Source organism: Nycticebus coucang, chromosome 8, assembly GCF_027406575.1.
Source record: "Nycticebus coucang isolate mNycCou1 chromosome 8, mNycCou1.pri, whole genome shotgun sequence".
NCBI lineage: Eukaryota > Metazoa > Chordata > Mammalia > Primates > Lorisidae > Nycticebus > Nycticebus coucang.
The window spans coordinates 76,571,535-76,597,647 of record NC_069787.1 but is presented as its reverse complement, the minus strand read 5'-3'; the positions used below and the strand labels follow the sequence as shown (position 1 = coordinate 76,597,647).

At 43.3% G+C, this 26,113-nt stretch overlaps 1 protein-coding gene across 1 annotated transcript in view; it reads right to left on the bottom strand.

The window, feature by feature from the left end:
- Positions 1-579: 579 nt before the first annotated feature.
- Positions 580-26,113, bottom strand: part of CMTM8 (CKLF like MARVEL transmembrane domain containing 8) — a 127,466-nt gene continuing 101,932 nt past the window's right edge. Inside the window, exons 2-4 of the mRNA XM_053599726.1 lie at positions 11,071-11,244; positions 2,689-2,805; positions 580-1,000 (exon numbers count right to left, since the gene is read on the bottom strand). Of these exons, the coding sequence (XP_053455701.1) occupies positions 917-1,000; positions 2,689-2,805; positions 11,071-11,244 (375 nt within the window). The 3' untranslated portion in view covers positions 580-916. The remainder of the gene's footprint in view (positions 1,001-2,688; positions 2,806-11,070; positions 11,245-26,113) is intronic.

Below are 26,113 nucleotides of genomic sequence, written 5' to 3'. Positions count from 1 at the left end.
CCTGGGCTCAAACCATCCTTGATTCTCGTGCCTCAGCCTTCTGAGTAGCTGGGACTAGAGGTTCATACCACCATGCCCCAATAATTTTTCTAGTTTTAGTAGAGATGGGGTCTTACGCTTGCTCAGGTTGAATACATGAGTTCAGGTGATCCTCCTGCTTTGGCCTCCCAGAGTGCTAGGTTTACAGGTGTGAGTCACTGCACCTAGCCTAGACATTTATCCTTTTGATGATTATATATTTATTTTAATATGCATTAGAAAAAAATATCACGAGCACATCAGTTACTGTGCTCTGTAGCACCATTTTGCATGAGCTCATTACTGGTCTCTAAAGCCAGGTCTCATTTGCTGCTTTCTGGGCCAACTTGTTAGAGTGTGAGAACCATGGACACCGATCAATGATCCCCATACTTAGGGAGATGATCTCTCCTGCTTCCCTGCCCTGGGGACTGTGGACCAGCGTCTCCTAACACCATCATATCTGAGTAGCCCTGTGAGGAGGAAAACTTTCCCCACAGCATCCCACCTCTGGCTTCAACAGTTGGAGGTGGCCTTTCTCAAATCACACACATTAGTGGAGATTCTGCAACATTTAATAAAAAAAGAATCTGGCATTTAAAAAGTTAAGTTTACAAACTTGACACATCTTGATTTTAGCAATTTATCTATTTAAACATTGTCTAAGAAAATGAGGTCTATGAAAACATCAATATTTAAAAGTTCATTATAAGCTATAACACTTTGTAAATAAGTATCCAGTTTAATTGTAACAAACTATAATTTGCAAGCAAATTTAACTAAGTATATAAAAACATTAGTTAAACATACTTCTTTGGAAATATACATTATACCTACAGTTGTTTTTACAGTGAGATTCTTCCTTTTTTATTTTCCTTTTAATTATCAAAATGATAAATCACTGAATGGTCCTGGATCTCCATGCTATAAAACTGAAATATGTATTTCCAGCGTAGCAGATGGTGACCAGGAAGGCAAAGAACTGGAGAAAACAAAGCATAATAGGCAGGGGTTTAGAGTACATTGTAATTGGCAAAATTATCATTTCCCCTCCACTGAATCATACGCTCAGGGCATTCCCCTGACTCCAGGCTTTCTCATCTAAAACTACTTTTTGGTTCAATTACTTTCCTTCTCAAATGATTTCTGGCTATGCTATTTTTTATTTTGGGGAATGTATCTGGAAAATCCTGTAGTTTTGTTCAGATAACGTTAGGGGATTCACTTCACAGTGAACACGGTGGTGATGCATCTGAGAAAACATACCATTTCTAATTCATTACAGGCAATCTAGGCCAACGCTCAACCTCAGATTGCTCTCAGGTCAGTTCACACAGGAGCCAAGTGAGCAGAGTAAGCAACACCCCACGTGGTGTGTGTGGCATGCATGAAGGGGGCTGCCCCCGCCCAGTTCTAGCCTACTCTTGCTGTGTGTTAACTTGAGCCTGGTCTTGCCAAAGCTTGTGATTTCAGCATCATGTGCGTCCATGCTCTTTAAACAGAGATTTTCAAAAAGAAATAAAAGAATATAATGAGCTCCTGCGAACCATCAACCAGCTTTAATATTATCATTTTGGCATTGCTGTCTAATTGCTTCCCCCACTCTTCCCTTCCCCTCCAATAGTTTTCTTTCGGAGACGGGACATTTTAAGACCAATCTCAGATAAATTCTTCTCTTTTTAATAGACAGGGTCTTACTCTGTAATTCAGGGTAGAGTGCAATGGTGTCATCATAGCTCACTGTAACCTCCTACTTGCAGGCTCACTCAAGTGATCCTCCCGCCTCAGCCTCCTGAGTAGCTGAGACTACACTTGTGTACCACCAAGCCTGGCTAATTTTCCTATTTTTTGGTAGAGACGGGGTCTTGCTCTTGCTCAGGCTGGTCTCAAATTCCTAGCCTCAAAAGATCTTCCCACCTCAGCCTTCCAGAATGCTAAGACTATAGGTGTGAGCCACTGTGCCTGGCCCAGAGAAATTCTTAAAACCAGAAAATTTTCTAATTTCTTAAAATTAGAAAACTGGCTCGCTGCCTGTAGCACAGTTACGGCACCAGCCACATACACCGAGGCTGGCAGGTTCAAAACCGGCCTGGGCCAGCTAAACAACAATGACAACTGCAACAACAACAAAATAAAAAATAAAGAAAAATAAAATTAGAAAAATAACACACACTTGAGAGTTTAAAAATGCAAAGAGAGGAATAACATTAAAAAGAGATTCCTCGTTCCATTTCCCTCAATTCCCAATCCCAGTCTCTAGAAGGAACCTCTACTGGTATGCACTTTTCTAGGCATTCTCAACACATAAATAAACATTTCCCCTTAAAAAATCATATCTTGTTCATTTTCTGTCACCTCCCTCCACTTAATTTTAACCGTAGGCAGTAGGATTATTCTTTGCGGGTCTCAGATAGTTTTTCTCCCTTGGTTACTTATCCCATTCCAGCCATGTGGCTTTCGTTAAATGAGAGTCTCCCAGCCTCCTCCTCTTTCAGGCCATCAGGAGGCGCTGTCAGTGCTTGATGTTTTCAAACCAATAAGCCAATTGCCCATTTGTCACTACTGCAAGTGGTGCTTTTTCTTGCAGGTACCTTTGTCTTCCTGCCTACACTAAGTGAGCCCTGGACAGGGAGGAGGAGGAGGAGGATGGGGGTATGAGGGTTCACTCACCGACGAAGCTGCCCAGCTGTTGAAGTTGTGGCTGTCCCTCTCCGGGGAGACAGCAGAAGCATCCACAACAGCAGCAGACAGGTACAAGAGAAAGGCACTGCCATTAAACCACAGGCCCTGGGAGGAGAGAGGGGTGGGTGTTTAGGGAGTGAGGGAGGTGGCCCTGAAGTGGCCAGAATTGCACCTTGGATGTGGTAAGGGGCCCAAGGGGACACCGGTAGGAGGGTGGGCAGCAAGGCTGTGAGGATGCAGCGATCAGAGCCTTGGGCATGGCAAGTGCAAGAGCAGAGGTTTCACATCAGCTTATGTCCCAGACGCTGCCTCCCACTCCTGTAAGATACCCATTTCTCTTCTTTCACTTGCTCCCCTGCCCTGAGACAGGATCTCTCTCTGTCTCCCGAGCTAGAGTGCAGTGGTGTCATCGTAGCTCACTGCACCCTCGAACTCCTGGGCTCAAGTGATCTTCCTGTCTGATCCCTCCTGAGCAGCTGGGACTACCAGCAGGCAGGCAGGCAGGCATCACCACGCATGTTTCATTTTTCTATTTCTTGCTCAGGCTAGTTTCAAACTTCTGGCCTCAAGCAATCCTCCCTCCTTGGCCTCACAAAGTGCTAGGACTATAGGTGTGAGCCACTGCTGGCCTCCATTTGCTCTTGATTTGGTCCTCAGCATGTATCTGGGTGGAGCGAGAGAAAAAGCCTCTCCCAAACAGACCCAGCTCCAAGCAGAGCGGGTCATTGAACTTAGCTGCAAGTTCCTAGAAATGAAAAGAAGATTACAGATACTAGTTTAGCCCTTTGGGAATTAAGCTCACCCTTGGCTTTACCTTATTTTCCCCCTATTCTTAGAGAAGAGAAATACGTAAATCCAAGTAGGTATTTGGTTTCCAGTTATATTGAAACTCCAGGAAACCATCCTCTGACATGTGGAAGCTTGGTCCCGTCTGAACTCAGGAGGGAGAAGGCTGAGATGAAACCCAGGTGGAGACCAGTACAGGTAGGAAGAGGCTGTCCAGGAATAGTCCTCCGTGGTCTAACACTTTCCCCTCTGATAATTTAGAGACACAGAGGAATGAAGTAGGGGGTAGGGGAGAAAGCAATTGTTTATTCTCTGAGAAAAAAGGGGATGTAGAATTTTCTAGATGGAGGCCTCGGCATTCTGAGGTGGACTGTGTGTCTGTTACTACCCTTGGGCCACATTTGCCCTGGGTTAGTGCTTAGTTTTTAAGACACGGTCTTCATCAGGGTCAGACCCAAGGTTGAGGCTGCCTGTGACATGCGTGTGTCATTAGAAGTGTGTCCCCAGAGCCTCCCTGAATGACTTACGGTGATTGCTGGTTATGTTTTTTGTTTTTTTGGTCTAGAAACCGTTTTGTGCATTAAAACAAAAACCCCTAACCTTATTGTTTTCTTTTCACATTACCAGTTAGAATATAAAGTTAAGCACATTTACTATCTGCCAAGTAAAAGACTCCCTATCTTTTTAAAAATGTAGAAATAATTAAATGTTGCTACCTGAGTAGTAGAAGACTTCAGTTTTCATCTTGTACCCTTTTCCTGTGGGACTTAAACTTATTTTTCTTTAATAAACCATACATGTGGGGCGGCGCCTGTGGCTCAAGGGGTAGGGCGCCGGTCCCATATGCCGGAGGTGGCGGGTTCAAACCCAGCCCCGGCCAAAAAGCACACACACACACAAAAACAAACCATACATGTATTACTTTTGAAACATAAAAAAATGTTTTTTAAGGTAACACATGTTTATGATAATGAAACAAAATCCAATCCGTAAAGAACAACCTGGAGTAAAAGTAGATGTCTCCCTCTCCAACCCAATCCTTCCTTCCGGAATAGAGGAAACACTTTTATACAAACGGAGTCATAGACTTAAATAACTTGCTTTTATATTATTATTTTAAAAGATACTGAAGGCATCATTACATGGCATTCCAAACAGGTTGATCTCATTTGGGACTAATACCTCATAATTTAAATTTCCCCCTATTGATGGGCATTTTGATTTTCCTCACTTTTCCTGGATTACGAACACTACTAAAATGAATGTCTTTGAACACACATATATTTTGGAGCACCCACACACATCCAGTTCCCCATACAAGGAAGGATAGTAACAGAATGTCTAGCTGAGCACATGGCCACCCAGAATGAAGATTCCAATTCCCAGCCTTTCCTGGGAGGTTGTGTGGTCATGTGACCAGTTATGCTAACAGAGTCTGAGCAGATGCAATGTCTATAACTTCAACATCACGCCTCATGGGAGGGATGTGTGCTGCCCTTTTCCTCCCCCTTGCACTAGAACATGGATGTGATAGCAGGTGCTGAAGCTGCCACCCTGGGCCACAGGCCAGAAGCCAAGTGTTAAAGATGGCAGAGCCACAGGACAGTGGGAACCTGGGGCTCTGGTTAATCTCAGAGAATGTCTGACTTCCCCCTGGGCTATTTTAAGAAAGAGAACTAAGTTTTGAACCCATGCTATTTTGAATCTAACATAGGGATCATGCCTATCATCAAACTGATTATACGCTTAATTTACAAATGGGGAAATTATACAAGTCTCACCCATCTCAGAGGAGCCAATATTCTTAAAGAGCTGTGTAAACTTCGAAGTGCTCTGTTTGCCTAGTTACTTTTCTTACTCCTCTCTGATGACTGTATCACATAGAGGTCAGCAAGAGGCAGTCATCTAGAACTTGATCCTGCCCTCAGAATAAGGCACTCTGATTAGCTGGTTAGTAGATTCCAGTCATGGCACGGCCACAACAGTGATAGTAGGGACCTATTTCTGCAGGTTCAGGTAGCCTGGCTGGAGACAGAGCCAACAGGAAGGTGCCCATTTTATGTCTTTCAGCCCTTGCTAATAAGTTCTATGCTCAGTTTTGGCACCATCCTTTGTGGAAAGGTCTTTTGGAAGGTAACAAATAAGACTTTCAGAGTTGCTATGCTGAAAAAATTGCCAAGACACAATATCTGGGATGGCACTTGCTCTCAAGATAGCACAATGTCAATTTCTTTTCTTTTTCATTTTTTGGTCCCGGCTGGGTTTGAACCCACCACCTCTGGTATATGGGGCCAGTGCCCTACTCCTTGAGCCACAGGCACTGCCAAGATAGCACAACGAAAACAGCCATGTCAAAGGAGAAGAGAACTTGAAAATCTGAGTACACTTGAAAATCTGAGCCAGGCAGACTCCAGGGTCGATAATGGTAGCTGGCATTAGGGGATCTGCACCCTATTCCTGTCTATCAAACATCCTCTCAGTGCCTCAGTTTCTTCATCTGCAAAATGGAAATAATCCATCCCATCTCTGTGGAGTTACTGTGAAGATTACACGAAATGATGTAAAAGATACAGGGCCCAGCATGGTATGTGGCCCACAGCAGGTACAGAAGAAATGGCAGTTGCTATTCCTGGTAAATGGCAAACAAACCCTGCCCTGTGGAGTGAACAGGGTGTTCAGTGAGGTCAACAGGGATAAGCTACCAGGATGAGTCCTCAGGAAAGGCAATTGTGTAGGGGTGCTTAGTGCTAAGAAGGGGGACAATTTCACTGTTTTGAACTTTTAGCTCAAATTTGATTTGTCATAAAACACACCCAAGCCTCTCTGGGTAAATGACATGATAGCATTTGGAGCCCAGGAGCTTAGAGGCGCTAGCAAGCAGCAGCTGTGGGTCCTGCTGTGCATTAAAAATGGATACAGGCTACTTTGCACCTCCTGAGTCACACTGAGGTAATGGCCTATTGTTAAGATTCCAATGCAAAGTTCATACCCTGTCTACTGGGCAGCTGCATGCAAGATTATGAAACTGTTTTTTTGCAGTGTCCCATGGGTGGTTTCCCATCCAAGCGTCCAGGTCTTCCAGTCTTTTCCCTACAACCTTAGTTCTCTAAATGCTCTCAAAACCCAGAGGAAATTTAAAGGCATTTGGCAACAAAAGCTGACTAAATTGACATGGGGATGATGTGCTCTTTACTGTTCTTCTTAGCAGGAAATTTTATGTGTTCATAGCAGAAATATTAATTAATGTGTCTTATTACAGTGCTGCTGTAGACTCAGAGACACCCATTACAGTTGTACATGGACCAAATTACCTTATTACCTTTCTAAAATTTGAGGAAAAAAGAAAGTTCCGATCAAGGATTACAGACCTACAACTATTTCTTTCTTTCTTTTTTTTTTTTTTTTTTTAAGAGACAGAGTCTGTGTCACCCTGGGTAGAGTGCTGTGGTGTCACAGCTCACAGCAACCTCCAGCTCCTGGGCTTAGGCGATTCTCTGGCCTCAGCCTCCCAAGTAGCTGGGACTACAGGCGCCCACCACAACACCTGGCTATTTTTTTGTTGCAATTTGGCCTGGTTGGAACCCGCCACCCTTGGTATAGGGGGCCGGCACCCTACTCACTGAGCTACAGGCACCGCACCACCAACAACTATTTCTAAACTAGTGCTTCTTACAAAGAATTATCTAGAAAGCTTGTCATGAAAGATTCTCAAGCCTGCTACAGAGTTACTGATTCAATCCATCTGGAGACCTGCTACAGAGTTTCTGATTCAATCCGTCTGGAGAGGGTCCTACCATTCTGCATTTCTTGCAAGCTCCTGGGAACGCTGCTGGTCCAGGGACTACACTCTGAGTAGCAAGATCCTAGGAGCCCCACTTCAGCACCAAGAACCTGTCTCAGCACAGTGCTGGCCTGACGCTCACAACACTCCCCCTGACTGTTGGGGCACAGTCCTCAGGGCCGGCATCAGAACCTCCAGCCTGTTCTGTAAGAGATTCTGCTTAGGGAATAGGGAAGTTTAGTCAGAGCCCTCAGATGTTAACAAATGGAGACTTTTTCGAGTCCTCACTCTGGAGATTCAGTAAACACTGTTTACTCACTCACAAAAGCTTTGAGAAGTTTTCAGAGGTATTTTTTAGTTGGAATAGGAAATAAGAACCCCAACCAAAAATAAACAAGTTTAACCTGTAGCTTCTGCCAGCAGCAAATGGTATCTTGAAAATATGGCTGTAAACATTTTAAAATTGGGAGAGTTCACACAAAAGCCCAGATTTCTGGATTCTTTTAGGAAAACAAAAGATGTACCACCCTGGAGCACATTTCCAGCTTCTCTGTTTGTGAAGAATATTCTCAAGTTGTTTAAGATGCTCGGGAAGTGTGTCTGTGCCAAGAATTCAACAGGGAGCTGAGTTTACTCCCTTGCCTGACCCTGTCTGGTCCCTCACACATACGAGTGTGCAACTCCCGACCTAGAAGCTGACAGCCTTGCTTATGAGAGAAATGAATAAACCATTCTGAAGCGGCTAAAAGTCCCAAACTCCTGACTTCTGGTTGGAGTTCTTATCTATTGTTCAGGTAGAGGAGGCCCACAACAGGAGGATTTCAGGAAAGAGGCAGGACCCCTATAGTGTGTGTGACTCTGTGCAAAGTCACAAGACCCTAAAGCTGTTTCCTTACCTATGGGGATACACCTTATTATGATAAATTCTCATAGTGCAAATCAAGGCATTTTAAAAACTAGGGAGTGTCAGAAGGGGGCATTGTTCTTTATCATTCTTTTTATTTAAGTACATTAAAGACAACAGTTAAACAAATTTTAATGTAATAAATCAATGAAGGTGGGCGGTGCCTGTGGCTCAGTGAGTAGGGCGCTGGCTCCATATACCGAGGGTGGCGGGTTCAAACCCAGCCCCGGCCAAACTGCAACAAAAAAATAGCCGGGCGTTGTGGCGGGCGCCTGTAGTCCCAGCTGCTCGGGAGGCTGAGGCAAGAGAATTGCGTAAGCCCAAGAGTTAGAGGTTGCTGTGAGCCGTGTGACGCCACGGCACTCTACCCGAGGGCGGTACAGTGAGACTCTGTCTCTACAAAAAAAAAAAAAAATAAAAAAATAAATAAATCAATGAAGGAGTTTTAGGCTTAAGAAGATAAAGACTGGGGCGGCGCCTGTGGCTCAAAGGAGTAGGGCACCAGCCCCATATGCTGGAGGTGGCAGGTTCAAGCCCAGCCCCGGACAAAAAAACTGCAAAAAAAAAAAGAAGAAGATAAAGACTGTATGCCATCTAGATAAGAGGTCAGCAAACTATGGCCTGGGCCAAACCTGGTACATCACCAGATACAGAGTTTTACTAAACAGAGTCATGCTGCTCATTGATTTACAAATTGCCTGTGGCTGCTCTTGTGCTGCAAGCAGAGTTAGGAAGCTATGACACGGAGGGTGTGGCTCACATACACTATGACACTAACTGGTCCTTCATGGAGAAGAGTCTGCCAACCTTTGATCCAGACAACATAATTAGAAACTGAGACTTAGGCAAAAGTGGAAAAAGGTACTGTTCACTCTCGCATCCCAGCAATTTGCTGCTGTATTACACTCTCCAAGTTTTTCTTCATCCAAGTTCACAGTCACTTTCTTTTAAGACCTACCTCCTCTAGGATTTACCTCTTTCCAAAATGGCATTCCTCAAGTTCCCCCAATTCACTTTGATCATTCCTTCACCCTCTATTCCCATAGTGGCTATTACTTCAAGATGCTAACTTTTTAGCTAACATGGGTTTTTTGAATGCAACATCCAAATGAGTCTTTCCTTCCTGATACCCACCTCGGGGAGCAGAATACTGATTTCAACAGATTGCTTCTGCTGTCCTAGACAGCTACCTGCACTTGGTTAGGAATTACTTTTCAAACCTGCAACACTTCCTTGAAAACCTTAATAAAAGAATCCTCACTTTTGGATTTATGGAAACAGTCAGGAGTCAATTTGCTCTGTGAAAGAAAATGAGACTTGTTTTCTCGTGGGCTTAACTCAGCACTGAAGCCAAGTTCGAAAGAACAAAGCCAGGTGCATTTTGAGCAAAGATAGTATTGTTTGAAAGCCTGCCAAGTCAACGTCAGTCTACAACCCACAAATAGACTATATTTCAAATTTGGTTCATAAATCAGTTATTTGGAACTGGATATTTTCTAACATGTTGGGTACAAACAACAACCATAAAATAGTATCACCTTAGAGCTCTGTTTTCTACAGAAGCACGTGTGGCGTTACTTGGATTTTTATTTATTTTTTGTTTTTGTTTTTTTTTGTTACTTGGATTTTTAAAAAAGTCAGACAGCCACTTTCCCAGTATGATTGCCAGTGCTCAAAGGCAAGGGGAACCTCATATCCTGCCACTGTGAGTCCACTTGCAGTGTGTGTGTTCGATCTTCAGGATGAAGTGTCACTTCCTCTCAGAAGCATTCTCAGTTGAGGTGGCAGCCCTCACACCCCTGCACACACACCCCTACTGCAGCATGTGACACACATTTTCTCACTTACTTTCTCCAGACTCAAGTTGGATTTTCCTGCATCCAGCACAGTGGCTGGAACCAGACTACTCCTACTTCCAATGTGAGGACACCTGTGTCCTCTAGCAGCAGTTGTGTTTGTGTTCTGCATCTTTGTGGACTGCGCACTCTAACATCACAGAGCTGCGGTGCACAAAGGGCCCCAGGAGAGGCTGAAGGAAGGAAGATGTGCAAGCTGGTGCCCCGACACACCCACTGCCAGGTGGCATTATTTACAGGGAAATAATAAAATAAGTCTATGTAAGAGAACCCAGCTTTCCTGATTCAGTCTTTTGAGAACTAGTTTGCCAATATGCCCAGTCTCACACTCTGGCTTAAAACACTTGAAAGATAATCAGATAATGTTGAGATCATCTGCTGTGCTGGATTCTTCATGGTGTGGCCCAACCTCTGTGGGCAGAGAATTGACTAGAGGAGGACTAACGCCATCCTACCCTGTGGGCACTGGACAAGAACACTGGGGCGGCACCTGTGGCTCAGTCGGTAAGGTGCCAGCCCCATATACCGAGGGTGGCAGGTTCAAACCCGGCCCCAGCTGAACTGCAACCAAAAAATAGCTGGGCGTTGTGGCGGGCGCCTGTAGTCCCAGCTACTCGGGAGGCTGAGGCAAAAGAATTGCTTAAGCCCAGGAGTTGGAGGTTGCTGTGAGTTGTGTGATGCCATGGCACTCTACAGAGGGCCATAAAGTGAGACTCTGTCTCTACAAAAAAAAAAAAAAAGAACACCGCCTATGGCTTCCTTTTTTTTTTTGAGACAGAGTCTCCCTTGGTCACTCTGGGTAGTGCTGTGGCATCTTAGCTCTCAGCAACCTCAAACTCTTGGGTTCAAGTGATTTTCTTGCCTCAGCCTCCCAGGTAGCTGGGACTATCCACAGCATCCAGCTATTTTTTAGAGATGGGGTCTCGCTCTTGCTCAACTTGATCTCAAACTCACGAGCTCAGGCAATCCACCCTCCTCGGCCTCCTAAGTGCTGGGATTACAGGTGTGAGCCACCATGCCTGGCACGCCTATGGCTTACTTACCACTGTTGTCCAGGGCACCTGTGGAATCCTGGTGTAGGTCATCGTTATGTAGACAATGAGGAAGAAGACGGTAAGAACCCAGTAAAATACAGCCACAAACATGACCCAGCCAAATGCAGGCACCCGGAAGTACTCAGTTCCAGCAATAAGTGTCCAGACCAGCAGTCCCAGAACCTGCAAAATGGGAGAAACAGAAAAGGAAAAGAAAATAGAGGCAGAAGTAGAAAATAAAAAGGAAGCAGGGACAAAGAAAAAAATAATTATAGAGTGTTAATTACAAATTTCATGCATATACCACATAATACAACTTAAAAACATAAAATAGGATTTGTGAACTCATGTGCCTACACATACCATCAGGGTAACCATGGCAAGCCAGGCAGGGACCCCAGCAAATAAGAAAACCTATGTCTTATTTTATTTTATTTTTTTTTTGCAGGGGGTGTGGGGGACTCTTAAAATTCAGGTCCAGCCAATTGTATGTGGGTTTTGCCAAGTCTTCCCTTTTTTGGATAACATAGAAACTCAAGCCTGTACATGATAATTTTTATTTTTAAATATCAGCACTAATTAAGAGTTTTGAAACACCACATGAAGGGAAACAACACCTGAGGTGGGAATTTGCTCACAAGTTGATACCTGTGAAGGAAACAAGACTGCCAGGTGTACTCAGAGGTGGGCCCTGGGACCGATCGCTCGAGGGATGACCCTCTGGCCATTCCCCACCTGCCACTGCTGCCCACCTTGCAGGCGAGAGCTCTTTTGGAAGGGAAAATGAGCAATGGCCACGGTTCAGACATAGACACGCAGTATTTTACACAAACTGTGCATTTAGGCTGGTCTAAAGGTAGCAAGTTATCTCACTTGATTGTTCACAGTCAGTTACAGATTAAACTCCTTCTACTGTTTCCCCCCTGCACTTGACTGATTTTAAAACAAATGTGCATTTATTCCAGCAATAGTTATCCAACTCTATACACTGCAATGCCAAACCTAAAGCCAAGTTAATGTCACTCAGTTGTCTAGAGAAGGACTTCATCAAGGAAAAAGAAACTGATCTAAACTGTAGGTGTCCTGCATCCTGGAGAAAGGAAGGTAGGAGCAAGGCATGCCCTAACATTCTAGTACCTTCCAGGGATGAGGAGGAAGGAGTCAGGATCTGAACCACATCCTCAGAAGACAGCATCAGGAGTCCGGGGTGGGCTCTGGCTGCAAGTCCCAGCTTGCGGTGTCCCTCAGGACAAGGTTCCATTTCTGTTTTAGCTTTCTTTGTGCCATATGAAACCAAATACTACAGAAATTCTAACCCCAAGGCTAGGAAGATAGATTTCGCTCATTTGTTCAACATGTGAACGCCTCCAATACACCTGGCTTCCTGCTATTAGGCCCTGAGGATGGAGTCGGACACAAACTGAACAGATCCTGCTTGTAGACAACTGAAGTCTAGTGGGAGGAAATATCAGATCGATTACAAGAGTGAAAAATGCCATGAAGGAAAGTAAAGGGTATGACAAGGGTCTAAGATGGGTGACATAGTCTAACGGGCAGGTATAGGAAGTGTCAGAGAAGGTCATGCTAATGAGTAACCTGAAGATTGAATAAGACCTAGTGAGCCAGGTGGGAAAGCAATGGTGTAGGTGAAGAGCACAGCATGGGCAAAGGTCTGGGGGTGAGAAGGTCTTTGTGCCTTCTAGAACCTGTAAGAAAGTGCAGTAAGTGGGCAGTGCCTGTGGCTCAAAGGAGTAGGGCACCGGCCCCATATACCTGAGGTGGCGGATTCAAACCCAGCCCTGGCCAAAAAAAAAAAACAAAACAAAACTGGAAAACAGACACACAAAACCCCCCAAACAAAGTGCAGTAAGTTAGGGCACTGGTGTCGAATGTTAGGGAGAGTGGGGAGGGTCAAATGATGTTGGCCCAGGAGGCCTAAGGATTTTGTGCTTTATTCTAAGGATGGTGGGAGGGTTTTATACAAGAGATGACAAGATCAGGTTAAGTTTTCATGAGAGCGTATCTGGGCTGCACATGGAGAACCAACATGCTCACTGGTGAATGGTGGGGGTGAGGAGGAAAACTCAGAGACTGTTGCAATAATCCAAGTGGTAGACAATGATGTCTTCAAGACCAATATGGTGGTGGTGATACTGAGAAGTAAGTGGATTCAAGACAAATTTCAGGTGTAGACAGGACATTAATAGATGAGATATAAGGGGAGGAGAGAGGAAAGGGGAAGGATAAAATGGAATGACCTCTGGTCTACGGAAAGATTTACCAAATGGATTAGGGTTTCATTTGTTCAGCTGGAACAATGAAAGAGGATCAGGTTAATAGGTTGTTGCTCATGAGCTCAGTTTTTGATCTAGCCAGTCTAAGGTGGCCAGGATCTCCAGACAGGGATGAGAAGAAGCGGACCTAAAGAGAGAAGCCTTCAGGCCCTTCTTTATGAAGGAAGACAGAGATTTTGTGTCTTTTGTTACACCTTGGATGGATTCCAGAACACTCTCCTAAGTAAATTATCACAAAATGGACAAACAAGCATCACATATACGATACTAATTTTAAACTTGCAAATTAACCATGCATTCACATGAGAGAAAAAGTCAATTAAATTCAAGAAAGGGAGGCATTCTTGAAAGAAGGCCAACTGGTAGCAACCCCGGGCAGAGGCTCCTGAGCAGAGGAAGAAAAACTGGACAGAATAGGACTCTATGAAGCCAAAGGTGGGGAGCTGAGCCAAGAAAGAAGTCAGCAAGCTGTAAGTCCAAGGAAGAGCATTTAAGAAAGGTACAAAGCCTATTGACTAGAGGACAGGAGACCCCCTCCTCCAAGCAGGAGGCCTGCTGCAGGCAACAAAAGACCTCTCATTTTACCTTGCTGGAGAGAGCCGCTAAACTCCAGGTCTCTCTCTCCAGGGAGGTCCCACATATGAACCTAGACACCACCCCATCAGGCATAAAATTGAACAGATATTTCCCCCCACAAGACCAAACTCCCAGTCCACCCTTCCCCCTTACACAGCAGCATGAAGTTCTGCCCCACTGCAGAGCACAGAGTGTTTGTTCTTGTCCTGAGAGATCTGGGCATAGTGTGGACCACCAAACGTCAGGGCGGAATCTGTGACTAATGGGGAAGAAAGAGGGTGCAGGAAGAAAGGGACACTTGGCAGGAGGAGGAGCAGTCCCCTGGTTATGACTATGCCTGGTCAGTGGTGGTGCTGACCCTCGGATTGGTGTGTCTGGTGGGACAGGGTGCAGAACCCCTGGCTCTGATGGCACCCACAGTGGGAGAGTGGTTGCCCTGTGTGGACTGAGTTTGGCAGACAGGGCTGGTCCCCAGTCCCTGCTGGGCCTGCAAGCAGAGGCTTGCTAGGCATGGACTGCCACCTGAGAGCAAGGGCGTAGTCCCCTGATTCTAACAGAACCCTCAAGCAGTGGCTTGCTGGGTGTGAACCAAGACCTGAGGGCTAGGGCATGGTCCCTATCTCCAGCCGGGCTGGTGAGCAGAGGCTTACCAGGTAAGCACTGAGACCTGCGGGTGGGGTGCTGTGCCCTGACTCTAACAGAGCCTGCGAACAGAGGCTTGCCAGGCAGTGGACTGAGATTGGCAGGCAGGGGCATGGTCCCCTGACTTCAACTGGTCTGGCAAACAGAGGCTAGCTGGGTGTGGATTGAGACCAGAGGGTGGGGCCGGTGCCTTGACTCCAACAGAGCCTGCGAACAGAGGCTTGCCAGGCAGTGGACTGAGACTGGCAGGTGGGAGTTGATCCCCTGACTCCAGCTGGTCTGGCAAGCAGAGGCTGGGTGTGGACTGAGACCGGTGGGTGGGGGCATGGCCCCTGACTCCAACTAGGCCTGTGAGTAGAGAAGTGGACAACAGTGTGGACTGAGTCTGGTGGGTGGGAGTGTAGATCTCTGGCTCCAACTGTGCTGTTGGAGACCCTTGAACCCCTCTCTGTTGAGTAGGATTTGCACTGCCTGAGACAATTTAACTGAAACCTGTGTCTGGGGCTGTCCACTCAGGGACATTCTGAGGTTGACCTTCGAAGTTCTGTAGCAGAAAAGAACTGAAGGGTGGGGGCTGGGTGCCACAGCTGTTTGTATCTCTTCACAGTCGAGATTTAAACCTAATACTGTGCTTTCTTAGGATAGGGAAGAGGTTGGCTGATATCAAAACAGAGTTAGCTTGTGCTATCTCACCAAGTAGGTCCTCAGAGTCTCCACCCAAAACTCTGAAAGGGACCTTTGTAAGGTTGTAGGAGATAAGCCACAATTACAAAGCCTAGTGCTTTGGTAAGGGGCTATCTCTACTACCTGGGAACTGCCATTCAATCTCACCCTACCAGTTCAATAACCAAATGGTGGAAAATAAACATGGTGTGGACTCAACAGAAGAACTCTGGCAACATGAATAACCAGAGTAGATCCATCACTCCCACCCCCCAGAGATGACAAAGGAGATACAACTGAAGATGCCATGCACAGACAAATGGCGGCAATGTCAGAAGTCAAATTCAGAATATGGATGCAAATAAGATAAATAGAATGGAAGAAAAGATAGAAATTGAATTCCAAAGAGTAGTTCTAAAGTTGTCTCAAGAAATTGATGAATTCAAAGCCCAAGTCATCAAAGATATGGACATAATGAGAAAAGAGATAGCAGAGCTCAAGGAAATGAAAAAGTTAGTTGAGGAACTCCAAGTACAGTAGAATTCCTCAGTAATAGAGTTGACCAGGCAGAAGAAAGGATCTCCGAAACTAAAGACAAAGCTTTTGAATGTTCCCACACACTCAAAGAGGCAGACAAATGGAGAGCAAAAACTGATCATTCCCTGAGAGAGTTGTGAGATTACCCCAAAAGATCAAACATTTGTCTTATAGGAATTCCTGAAGGAGAAGAGGATGGCCCTAATGGTATAGATGCTCTACTCCAAGAAATTTTGGAGGAGAATTTCCCAAGCATTGCAAGAGATACAGAACTTCAGATAGCAGACAGTTTCAGAACCCCAGCAAGACTCAATTCAAATAAAGCATTACCTAGACTCATTGTGATTAACTTTGCCAAAGTTAAGACAAAGGAGAAAATTTTGCATGCAGCCAGATCTAAGAAAAGCATCACATACAAAGAGAGAAGTATCAGAATGACTACAGATCTCTCAGCTGAAAGAAGATGGTCATCAACTTTCAGGCTTCTAAAACAAAACAACTTCCAGCCCAGAATCCTGTATCCAGCTAAACTGAGTTTCATCTGTGATGGAGAAATCAAACAGCAACAGGAATCCTCACACTCAAACGAAGTCATGGAAACTAAATAATCTTAGGCTGAATGATAGCTGGGTCAAAGACAAGATTAAGAAGGAAATCACTAGCCAGGTGTTGTGGCAGGCACCTGTATTCCCAGCTACATGGGAGGCGGAGGGAAGAGAATTGCTTAAGCCCAAGAGTTGGAGGTTGCTGTGAGCTATAGTACCACAGCACTCTACTGAGAGTGATACAGTGAGACTCTGTCTCAAAAAAAAAAAAAAAAAGGAAATCACCAAATTTTTGGAACAAAATGATAATGAAGACACAAATTATCAAAACCTGTGGGATACTGCAAAGGCAGTCCTAAGAGGGAAATGTATAGCATTGGAAGCCTTCACTCAGGAAACAGAAAAGAGGCTTAGTGCCTGTGGCTCAAGTGGTTAAGAGGACACAGGAGACACAAAGTGAGTGAGGAGGCCCTGCTGACGTGTTTAGGTGTCTCTCCACAGGATCACAGGGCTTAAGAGTTTCCAACACAAGCGTGTGTCCAGCTAAATAGGCTCAACTAACAGCTCTTGGCTCTGAATGCAAAAATGCTTTTCATTATTAAAGCAGGAGAAGCCTACTATCCGGAGCTGCATTGTCTAATTTGCTAGCAGTGGTCATCTTTCACACAAAGGGACAATACTGTTAACTGAGCCATCTCTCAAAGAGCAGGAATACTTGACCCGTGACCTCACCAGCAAACACAGTAAAAAGAATATCCCCATCAAGAAAAGTATTGTTCTGCCCAAGCCAATTTCCTAGGTAACTGAAATATACCTAGAAGCAAACCTTTTGGCTCCCATTATAACCAATGCTGATAAAAATCACTCTTCAAAAATGTTATCCTGGGCGGCGCCTGTGGCTCAATCGGTAAGGCGCTGCCCCCATATACCAAGGGTGGCAGGTTCAAACCCAACCCCGGCTGAACTGCAACCAAAAAAAAAAAAAAAAAAAACAAAAATGTTATCCACCTGCTTTGTGTGTGTCTCTAAGACAAACCCTAAATGTTTATTTGCTTAGACTACAAAAGAACAGTTTATTTTTTTCTCCAGGTAAGTAATTTTTTAGGCTAAGATTTTTTTGATTGATTTCTTTTTAATGCTAAAACTTAAAAAAAAATTCAAAAGTGATAAATATACGTTAAAAATTAACATAGAAGTATACAAACAACAACCCCCACTCCTATTCAGCAGTCATAAATTCAAGAAAAACCAATATAAGCAATTTTGTATTTACCCTTCCGACCTCTTCCCTTGCATTTATAACCACCACCTGCACATCCTTTTTTCTCTGCCTTATAAATATGGATCACTCTGTACACAGAGTGGCTAAAACTTGCTTCCTTTAGTCGGTATACCATGGAGGGTATCCTTCTATGATATTCCACACAGATTTTTGCCAATTCTAACAGTTGTTCAGTTTTCCATAATTCATGTAACTAGTTCCCTATTGATGGAAATTTATGTTGTCGTATATGGACAGAATCCAGTATGGCGAATCCGGTTTGGACAAAAATGTCCAAACATTCTTATAACATATACTCCTGCATACCTGAATTCCAGGATAGATTCTAGAAGTGGAATTTCTAGAATACATATTTTAAGCTTTGGAGATACTGCCAAATTGCTGTGTAAAAACCTTGTACTAATTTATCCTCTCATCAGTTACGTGTGCTTTTCACTTCCACCCTCACCAGACCAAACTCCCATATGTGAAATGATTAAAAACTTGATTTAAAAAAAAAGGGAACCCATGTTTTACCTTTCACTGTTTTATTAAAATATGGCATAAAGAAAAGTGTACAAATCCTAACTGAACAGCCGCGGGAATTTTCACCAACTGAAGGAACCTGCCCAACCAGCACCCGCATGAAGAAAAGAACAAGACATCACTTCTAGTTCCTCTGCTCCTCTAAGGGCAACCGGCCTCCCGAATTCTATCATCCTCCATGAGTTTTGCCATTTTTTGATCTTCATGTAACTGGAATCCTACAGTACATCATCTCACGCCTGGCTTTTTTCCCTCTGCATTCCGAGAGTCACCCATGATGTGGGACATAGTGCACTACCTTCTCCTGGCTACAGCAACGCTCTCAAACCCAAGAAATGATCAGAACTGCCCAGAGGACTTGTTAAAACAGATTTTGGGGCCCATCACCAGACTTTGTGATTGAGGTCTAGAATGAGATCTGAGAATTTGTTAGAATCTTTTTGCCCTAACAAGTTCCCAGGTAATGCTGATGCTATTGGTCCAGGGACTACACATTAAGAACCTCTAATGTATACGGCATTCTTGTTTCTGCTTCAGTTTGCATTTTCCTGAGCAGTGGTGAGGAAGGTAGAACGTTTTTCCCAAGTGCCTATTAAGCCACTTTACACTTTATTGAGAAGTTTTTTTAAAAATCACATTCTGATATGTACAGATCTTTATATAAGAGAGATAATAACCAACTACATACATGGCAAGTATTTTCCTCATTCAGTTTTGTTTTTTATTTATTTTTTTATTGTTAAATCATAGCTGGGTACATTAGTGCAATCAAGGGGTACAATGTGCTGGTTTCATATACAATCTGAAATATTCTCATCAAACTGTTCAATGTAGCCTTCATGGCATTTTCTTAGTTATTGTATGTAGACATTTGTATTCTGCATTTAGTAGGTTTCGCCTGTACCCATTCTAAGATGCACCGTAGGTGTGGCCCCACCCGTTACTCTCCCTCCACCCTAACCTCCCCCCTCCCTTGTCCCTTTCCCCATAGTCTTGTGCTATACTTGGGTTATAGCCTTCATGTGAAAGCTATAATTTAGCTTCATAGTAGGGCTGAGTACATTGGATACTTTTTCTTCCATTCCTGAGATACTTTGCTAAGAAGAATATGTTCCAGCTCAATCCATGTAAACATGAAAGAGGTAAAGTCTCCATCTTTCTTTAAGGCTGCATAATATTCCATGGTATACATGTACCACAATTTGCTAGTCCATTCGTGGGTCAATGGGCACTTGGGCTTCTTCCATGACTTAGCAATTATGAATTGGGCTGCAGTAAACATTGTGGTACAGATGTCTTTGTTATATTGTGATTTTTGGTCTTCTGGGTATAAACCTAGTAAAAGAACTATAGGATCAAATGGCAGGTCTATTTGTAGTTCTCTAAGTATTCTCCAAACATCCTTCCAGAAGAACGTATTAGTGTGCATTCCCACCAGCAGTGTAGAAATGTTCCCTTTTCTCCACATCCACGCCAACATATATGGTTTTGGGATTTTGTTATGTGGGCTACTCTTACTGGGGTTAGGTGATATCTCAAAGTAGTTTTGATTTGCATTTCTCTTATGATTAAGGATGATGAACTTTTTTTCATGTGTTTGTAGATGGTGCGTCTGTCTTCTTTAAAGAAGTTTCTCTTCAAGTCCCTTGCCCACCCTGAGATGGGATCACATGTTCTTTTCTTCCTAATACGTTTGAGTTCTCTGTGGATTCTGGTTATTAGACCTTTATCGGAGGTATAACCTGCAAATATTTTCTCCCACTGTGAGGGCTGTCTGCTTGCTTTACTTACTATGTTCTTGGCTGTGCAGAAGCTTTTTAGTTTGATCAGGTCCCAGTAGTGTATTTTTGAATACTGCTTCAATAGCCTGGGAAGTCCTCCTCATAAAATATTCACCCAGGCTGATTCCTTCAAGAGTTTTCCCTGCACTTTCTTCAAGTATTTTTATAGTTTCATGTCTTAAGTTTAAATCTTTTATCCAGTGAGAGTCTATCTTAGTTAATGGTGAAAGGTGTGGGTTCAGTTTCAATCTTCTTCTACAGGTTGCCAGCCAGTTCACCCAGCACCATTTGTTAAATAGGGAATCTTTTCCCCACTGAACGTTTTTAATTGGCTTGTCAAAGATCAAATAACGGTAAGGAGCTGGATTCATCTCTTGGTTCTCTATTCTGTTCCAGACATCTGCTTCTCTGCTTTTGTGCCAGTACCGTGCTGTTTTGATCACTATGGATTTATAGTATAGTCTGAGGTCTGGTAGCGTGATTCCTCCTGCTGTGTGTTTATTGCTGAGTAATGTTTTGGCTATTTGAGGTTTTTTCTGATTCCATATAAAACAAAGTATTATTTTTTCAAGATCTTTAAAATATGACAATGGAGCTTTGATAGGAATTGCATTAAAATTATATATTGTTTTGGGTAGTATAGACATTTTAACAATGTTGATTCTTCCCAGCCATGAGTATGGTATGTTTTTCCATTTGTTAACATCTTCAGCTATTTCTTTTCTCAGAGTTTCATAGTTCTCTTTGTAGAGATCTTTCACATCCTTTGTTAGGTATACTCCCAAATATTTCATCTTCTTTGGCACTACTGTGAAAGGAATAGAGTCCTTGACTGTTTTTTCAGCTTGGCTATTGTTGGTATATATAAAGGCTACAGATTTATGGGTGTTGATTTTGTAGCCTGAGACATTGCTGTATTCCTTGATCACTTCTAAAAGTTTTGTAGTAGAATCCCTAGTGTTTTCCAGATATATGATCATATATCATCTGTGAAGAGTGAAAGTTTGATCTCTTCTGACCCTATGTGGATACCCTTGATCGACTTTTCTTCCCTAATTGCAATGGCTAAAACTTCCATTACAATGTTAAAGAGCAACAGAGACAATGGGCAACCTTGCCTGGCTCCTGATCTAAGTAGAAATGATTTCAATTTAACTCCATTCAGTACGATATTGGCTGTGGGTTTGCCGTACATGGCCTCTATTAGTTTAAGAAATGTCCCTTCTCGGGGCGGCGCCTGTGGGTCAGTCCGTAAGGCGCCGGCCCCATATACCGAGGGTGGCGGGTTCAAACCCAGCCCCGGCCGAACTGCAACCAAAAAATAGCCGGGCGTTGTGGCAGGCGCCTGTAGTCCCAGCTACTCGGGAGGCTGAGGCAAGAGAATCGCTTAAGCCCAGGAGTTGGAGGTTGCTGTGAGCTGTGTGAGGCCACGGCACTCTACCGAGGGCCGTAAAGTGAGACTCTGTCTCTACAAAAAAAAAAAAAAAAAAGAAATGTCCCTTCTATACCAATTTTCTTAAGTGTTCTGATCATGAAGGGATGGTGGATATTATCGAAAGCTTTTTCTGCATCAATTGAAAGAATCATATGGTCCTTATTTTTTAGTTTGTTTATGTGCTGAATTACATTTATAGATTTACGTATACTGAACCAGCCTTGAGACCCTGGGATAAATCCCACTTGGTCGTGGTGTACAATTCAGTTTTGTTTTTTAAGCTCATGAGTCCTCTATCATACAGAAGTTTAAAATTTTTACATAATTAATTGGTTGCTCTTTAACTCATATTTCTACTTGCTTAAGGAGGTCTTCGACGTTAGATTATAAATGTATTCTCCTCTGTCTTTTTATAGTTTTACATGTACATCTTTAATCCAACTAGAATCAAATTTTTGAATATGGGGTAAGAAAAAGCAAAGAAGAATTTTTTTTTTAACAGATGGACAATTGATCCACCATCAGGTATTGGTAATTCCCATGTATTAGGTCAGTTCTTGGAGTCTTTATTCATGTTCACTGCTGTGTCATTTATGTTCATTTATGTTCACTGCTGTGTTAGCACCAACCATTTCAGCCTCAGCATGTATTTCATGTCCGTCTGAACACAGATATCTAATTTTGCTCCCCCAAACCCTTTTAAAATTTGCAAGTGGATGGGATTAATGGGAAAGGAGACAGAAGTAATACACATTTAAAAGCTGAGAACACACATCGACAGGAGATAACTAACTTAGCCACCCTGAGAACACTGAGTTCTAAACTGGTTAACAGGAAAGTCAAGAACCAAACCAATCTGTTGTAAAGTCTGAAAAGATTCAGGTTATCTGTAGGAGTGGGAGCATAGGTGGGGGTGAGACAGGGGTGGTTAAGACGGAGGAGTGGTTGAAAGTTATTTGAAAATAGCTTAGGCGGCTCGGCGCCTGTGGCTCAAGTGGCTAAGGCGCCAGCCACATACACCTGAGCTGGCAGGTTTGAATCCACCCTGGGCCTGCCAAACAACAATGACAGCTGCAACCAAAAAATAGCTAGGCGTTGTAGCAGGCGCCTGTAGTCCTAGCTACTTAGGAAGCAGAGGCAGGAGAATCGCTTGAGCCCAGGAGTTGGAGGTTGCTGTGAGCTGTGATACTACAGCACTCTACCCAGGGTGACAGCTTGAGGCTCTGTCTCAAAAAAAAAAAAAAAAAGAAAAGAAAAGAAAATAGCTTAGCCCTTACCTTCTCTACTACAAACTGCTGGGTGACTGTCTCACCTCTGTCATTAGTCAGAAAGATCATACTTTAGATCAGGACTCCTCAACTTCAGCCCAGTTAACTTTTTAGGCTAGTAATTCTTTGTGGTGGAGGGCTGTCTTGTGCATTGTAAGATGCTTACTGCAGTATCCCAGCCCTCTATCTTCAGCAGATGGTGCCAACAGCAGATCTCCACTTCCTCCCCTTAATGGCAATCCGAAATGTCTCCAGACATTGTCCTTGGGAGGCAAATCACTTCTGATTAAGAAACTCTCCAAAGGAGGTAAAACAAAATAGAGAGGTTCTGTACTGAGGGACACAGATGAAGATTTGAGCATTGTGCTAAAAACATGGGGTTTAAGTGACTATTCAGTATGAGACTACTCCACTCTTCCAATCTCTAATCTTTCCCTCTGCTTGGTTCTTAGAATACTTACTGGCAGCCACGTCTTTGCTAGCATAAGAGAAAAGAAATGAAGATATTGCTCTGGGAATTCCCTAATATAGCCTATGCAGGACAATCCACAATGAAGCTCAAAGTTTATAAGCCCCAACCACTTATTCAGAGAATCTGAACAGCTTTACATTCTTTTTTTTTTTTTTTTTTGTAGAGACAGAGTCTCACTTTATGGCCCTTGGTAGAGTGCCGTGGCATCACACAGCTCACAGCAACCTCCAACTCCTGGGCTCAAGCGATTCTCCTGCCTCAGCCTCCCGAGTAGCTGGGACTACAGGCGCCCGCCACAACGCCCAGCTACTTTTTGGTTGCAGTTCAGCCGGGGTTGGGTTTGAACCCGCCACCCTTGGTATATGGGGCCGGCGCCTTACCGACTGAGCCACAGGCGCCGCCCAGCTTTACATTCTTAAAACAGGCAGCTAACCAAGATTACCATGCTTTTGAAGAAAGCAAATCCTGTGTAACAGGGCAGAGAGCTGAGACCAAAAAAAAACAGAAGAAAGTAACTTTGAAGAGGGAGAAGAAAACATTAAAAAAGGAAAGTTATAACAATAGTGAAAAAGAACCAGAAGATTACAAGGAGGACACAAACAACCCTTCAAAAACAAAAAGTAGCTTCTGAAATTAAAAATAGGACAGCATAAATTTAAAACTCAGTAGAAACATTGTATGATAAAATGAAGAAAACCTCCTAGAAAAGACCGCAAAAACCAACCAAATGAACAAAAAAAGAAAGAGGAAAAAAAAAAAAGCAAGTGAGATAAAGTAAAGAAGTTAAGAGGATAGGTTCAGGAATTCAAACATCTGATTAATAAATTGCAGGACAGGTGACCCAAAGACTGAAGAAAAAGGAGGGAAAGAAATGGAACTATAAAATAACTCAAGAAAGCTCAGAATTTAAGGACACAAATTTCCACATAAAAGGACTCCCTTGAGTACTCAGCACAATGGATGACAGTAGACCAAACCAAGGTACATCATGAAATTTCAAAACCTTAGGTAGAAAACAAAGATTCTTTTAAACAACCAAAGAATAAACAGGTCACCTACAAAGAAGCAGAAACAAGAATGGCTTTTAAACTTTTCTAAAAGCAAACAGGATGTTAGGATACAAAGGCCAATGCTTTCAAATTTCTGAAAGAAAATGTTTTCTAACCTGTAAATTGTCTAGCAAAATTATCAATGAAGAGCAAGTGAAAAATACATTTTTTTTTCAAACATGAAATCTCTAAAAAATTTACCTTCCCTGTATTCTTCCTTAGGGATCCACTGTAGGATATGACTCATCAAAATAAGGGCAAAATCTTTAAAATAGGGAACATGGAATAAATCAACAGGAGAAAGACACAGAAGAGATGAGAAGGTAATCCCCAGGATGAAGGAAATCCAAGCACGGGAGCCCCAACCACAAAAGGTACCAGGCCAGATCGGACTTAAAAGAAGGCTGTGTTAAAGGCTCTTATCTCCATGCCTTATGTCACTTCTCTTTTTTTTTTTGTAGAGACAGAGTCTCACTGTACCACCCTTGGGTAGACTGCTGTGGTGTCACACGGCTCACAGCAACCTCTAATTCTTGGGCTTACGTGATCCTCTTGCCTCAGCCTCCCGAGCAGCTGGGACTACAGGCGCCCGCCACAACGCCCGGCTATTTTTGTTTTTGTTGTTGTTGTTGCAGTTTGGCCGGGGCTGGGTTTGAACCCGCCACCCTCGGCATATGGGGCCGGCGCCCTACTCACTGAGCCACAGGCGCTGCCCCACTTCTCTGTCTTTTTAATCTTTTAAAGCTGTTTGGAGATTTGCTTCACCAAAATATCTGAGGAAAACAAGAAAGAGGAATATAAGGAAACAAGAAATTCAACTCAATAGAAAGGCAAAGGGAATTCTACAGATGACGGTGAAGAGAGGTCCCAAGATAAAAATTGTAACTCTAGGGCAGCGCCTGTGGCTCAGTGAGCAGGGTGCCGGCCCCATATACTGAGGGTGGCGGGTTCAAGCCCAGCCCAGGCCAAACTGCAACAAAAAAATAGCCGGGCGTTGTGGTGGGTGCCTGTAGTCCCAGCTACTCGGGAGGCTGAGGCAGGAGAATTGCCTAAGCCCAGGAGTTGGAGGTTGCTGTGAGCTGTGTGACGCCACGGCACTCTACCGAGGGCAATAAAGTGAAACTCTGTCTCTACAAAAAAAAAAAAAAAAAATTGTAACTCTGATTGTCTGATGTGATTGGCCTTGTAGAAAACTTTATGGAGAGGCCATTGAAAAACATGAGACAAATTAATTACAAAGGAAATTAAGCATATGGAAAAATTATGCTGTTATTAACCATAGTAAAAACCAAAGGAAAGAAATTATTGCTTACTACACTCAACTCTAAGGAAAATTCCTTTTTCTTTTTCATGTATTATTGCATTGGCTGGAATCTTCGGAACCATTTTCCAGAATATAAGTGACAGTGACCATCCTTATTTTATTCTATTTTTTTCATTTATTTCAATGTTTCACTTTTTTTTTTGAGAGACAGAGTCTCTGTTGCCCCAACTAGAGCATTACAGCTCACTGCAACTTCAAAATCCTGGGCTCAAGCGATTTTCCTGCTCCAACCTCCTGAATGAATGGCATTATAGGTGTGTGGCTCCATACCCAGCTGATTTTTAAAATTTTTTGTAGAGTTATGAGGGGTTGCTTAGCCTGGACTTGATCTCCTGGCCTCAAGCAATCCTCCCACCTCAGCTTCCCAAAACGCTAAGATTACATGCATGAACCACTATGCCTGGCCTAATGTTTTACATTTTTATATGTGTTGTTAGTTTGTTAGACAATGGATACCTTTGATCAAACTAAACGTTTTTATGTTTTTAGTGAACTAAAATTTTTTTTTTCAGGCAAGCATGGAACAAAATTTATTGAGGAAGAGGAAGGTAGGTTTACAGAGTAAGAGCAAGATACAGTTTTACCGAGCAAGATATGTTTGTCATAGACAGTGAATGGGCAAGTAGGCAGAGAGGCCCGTGAACCAAGATTTCTTTTCA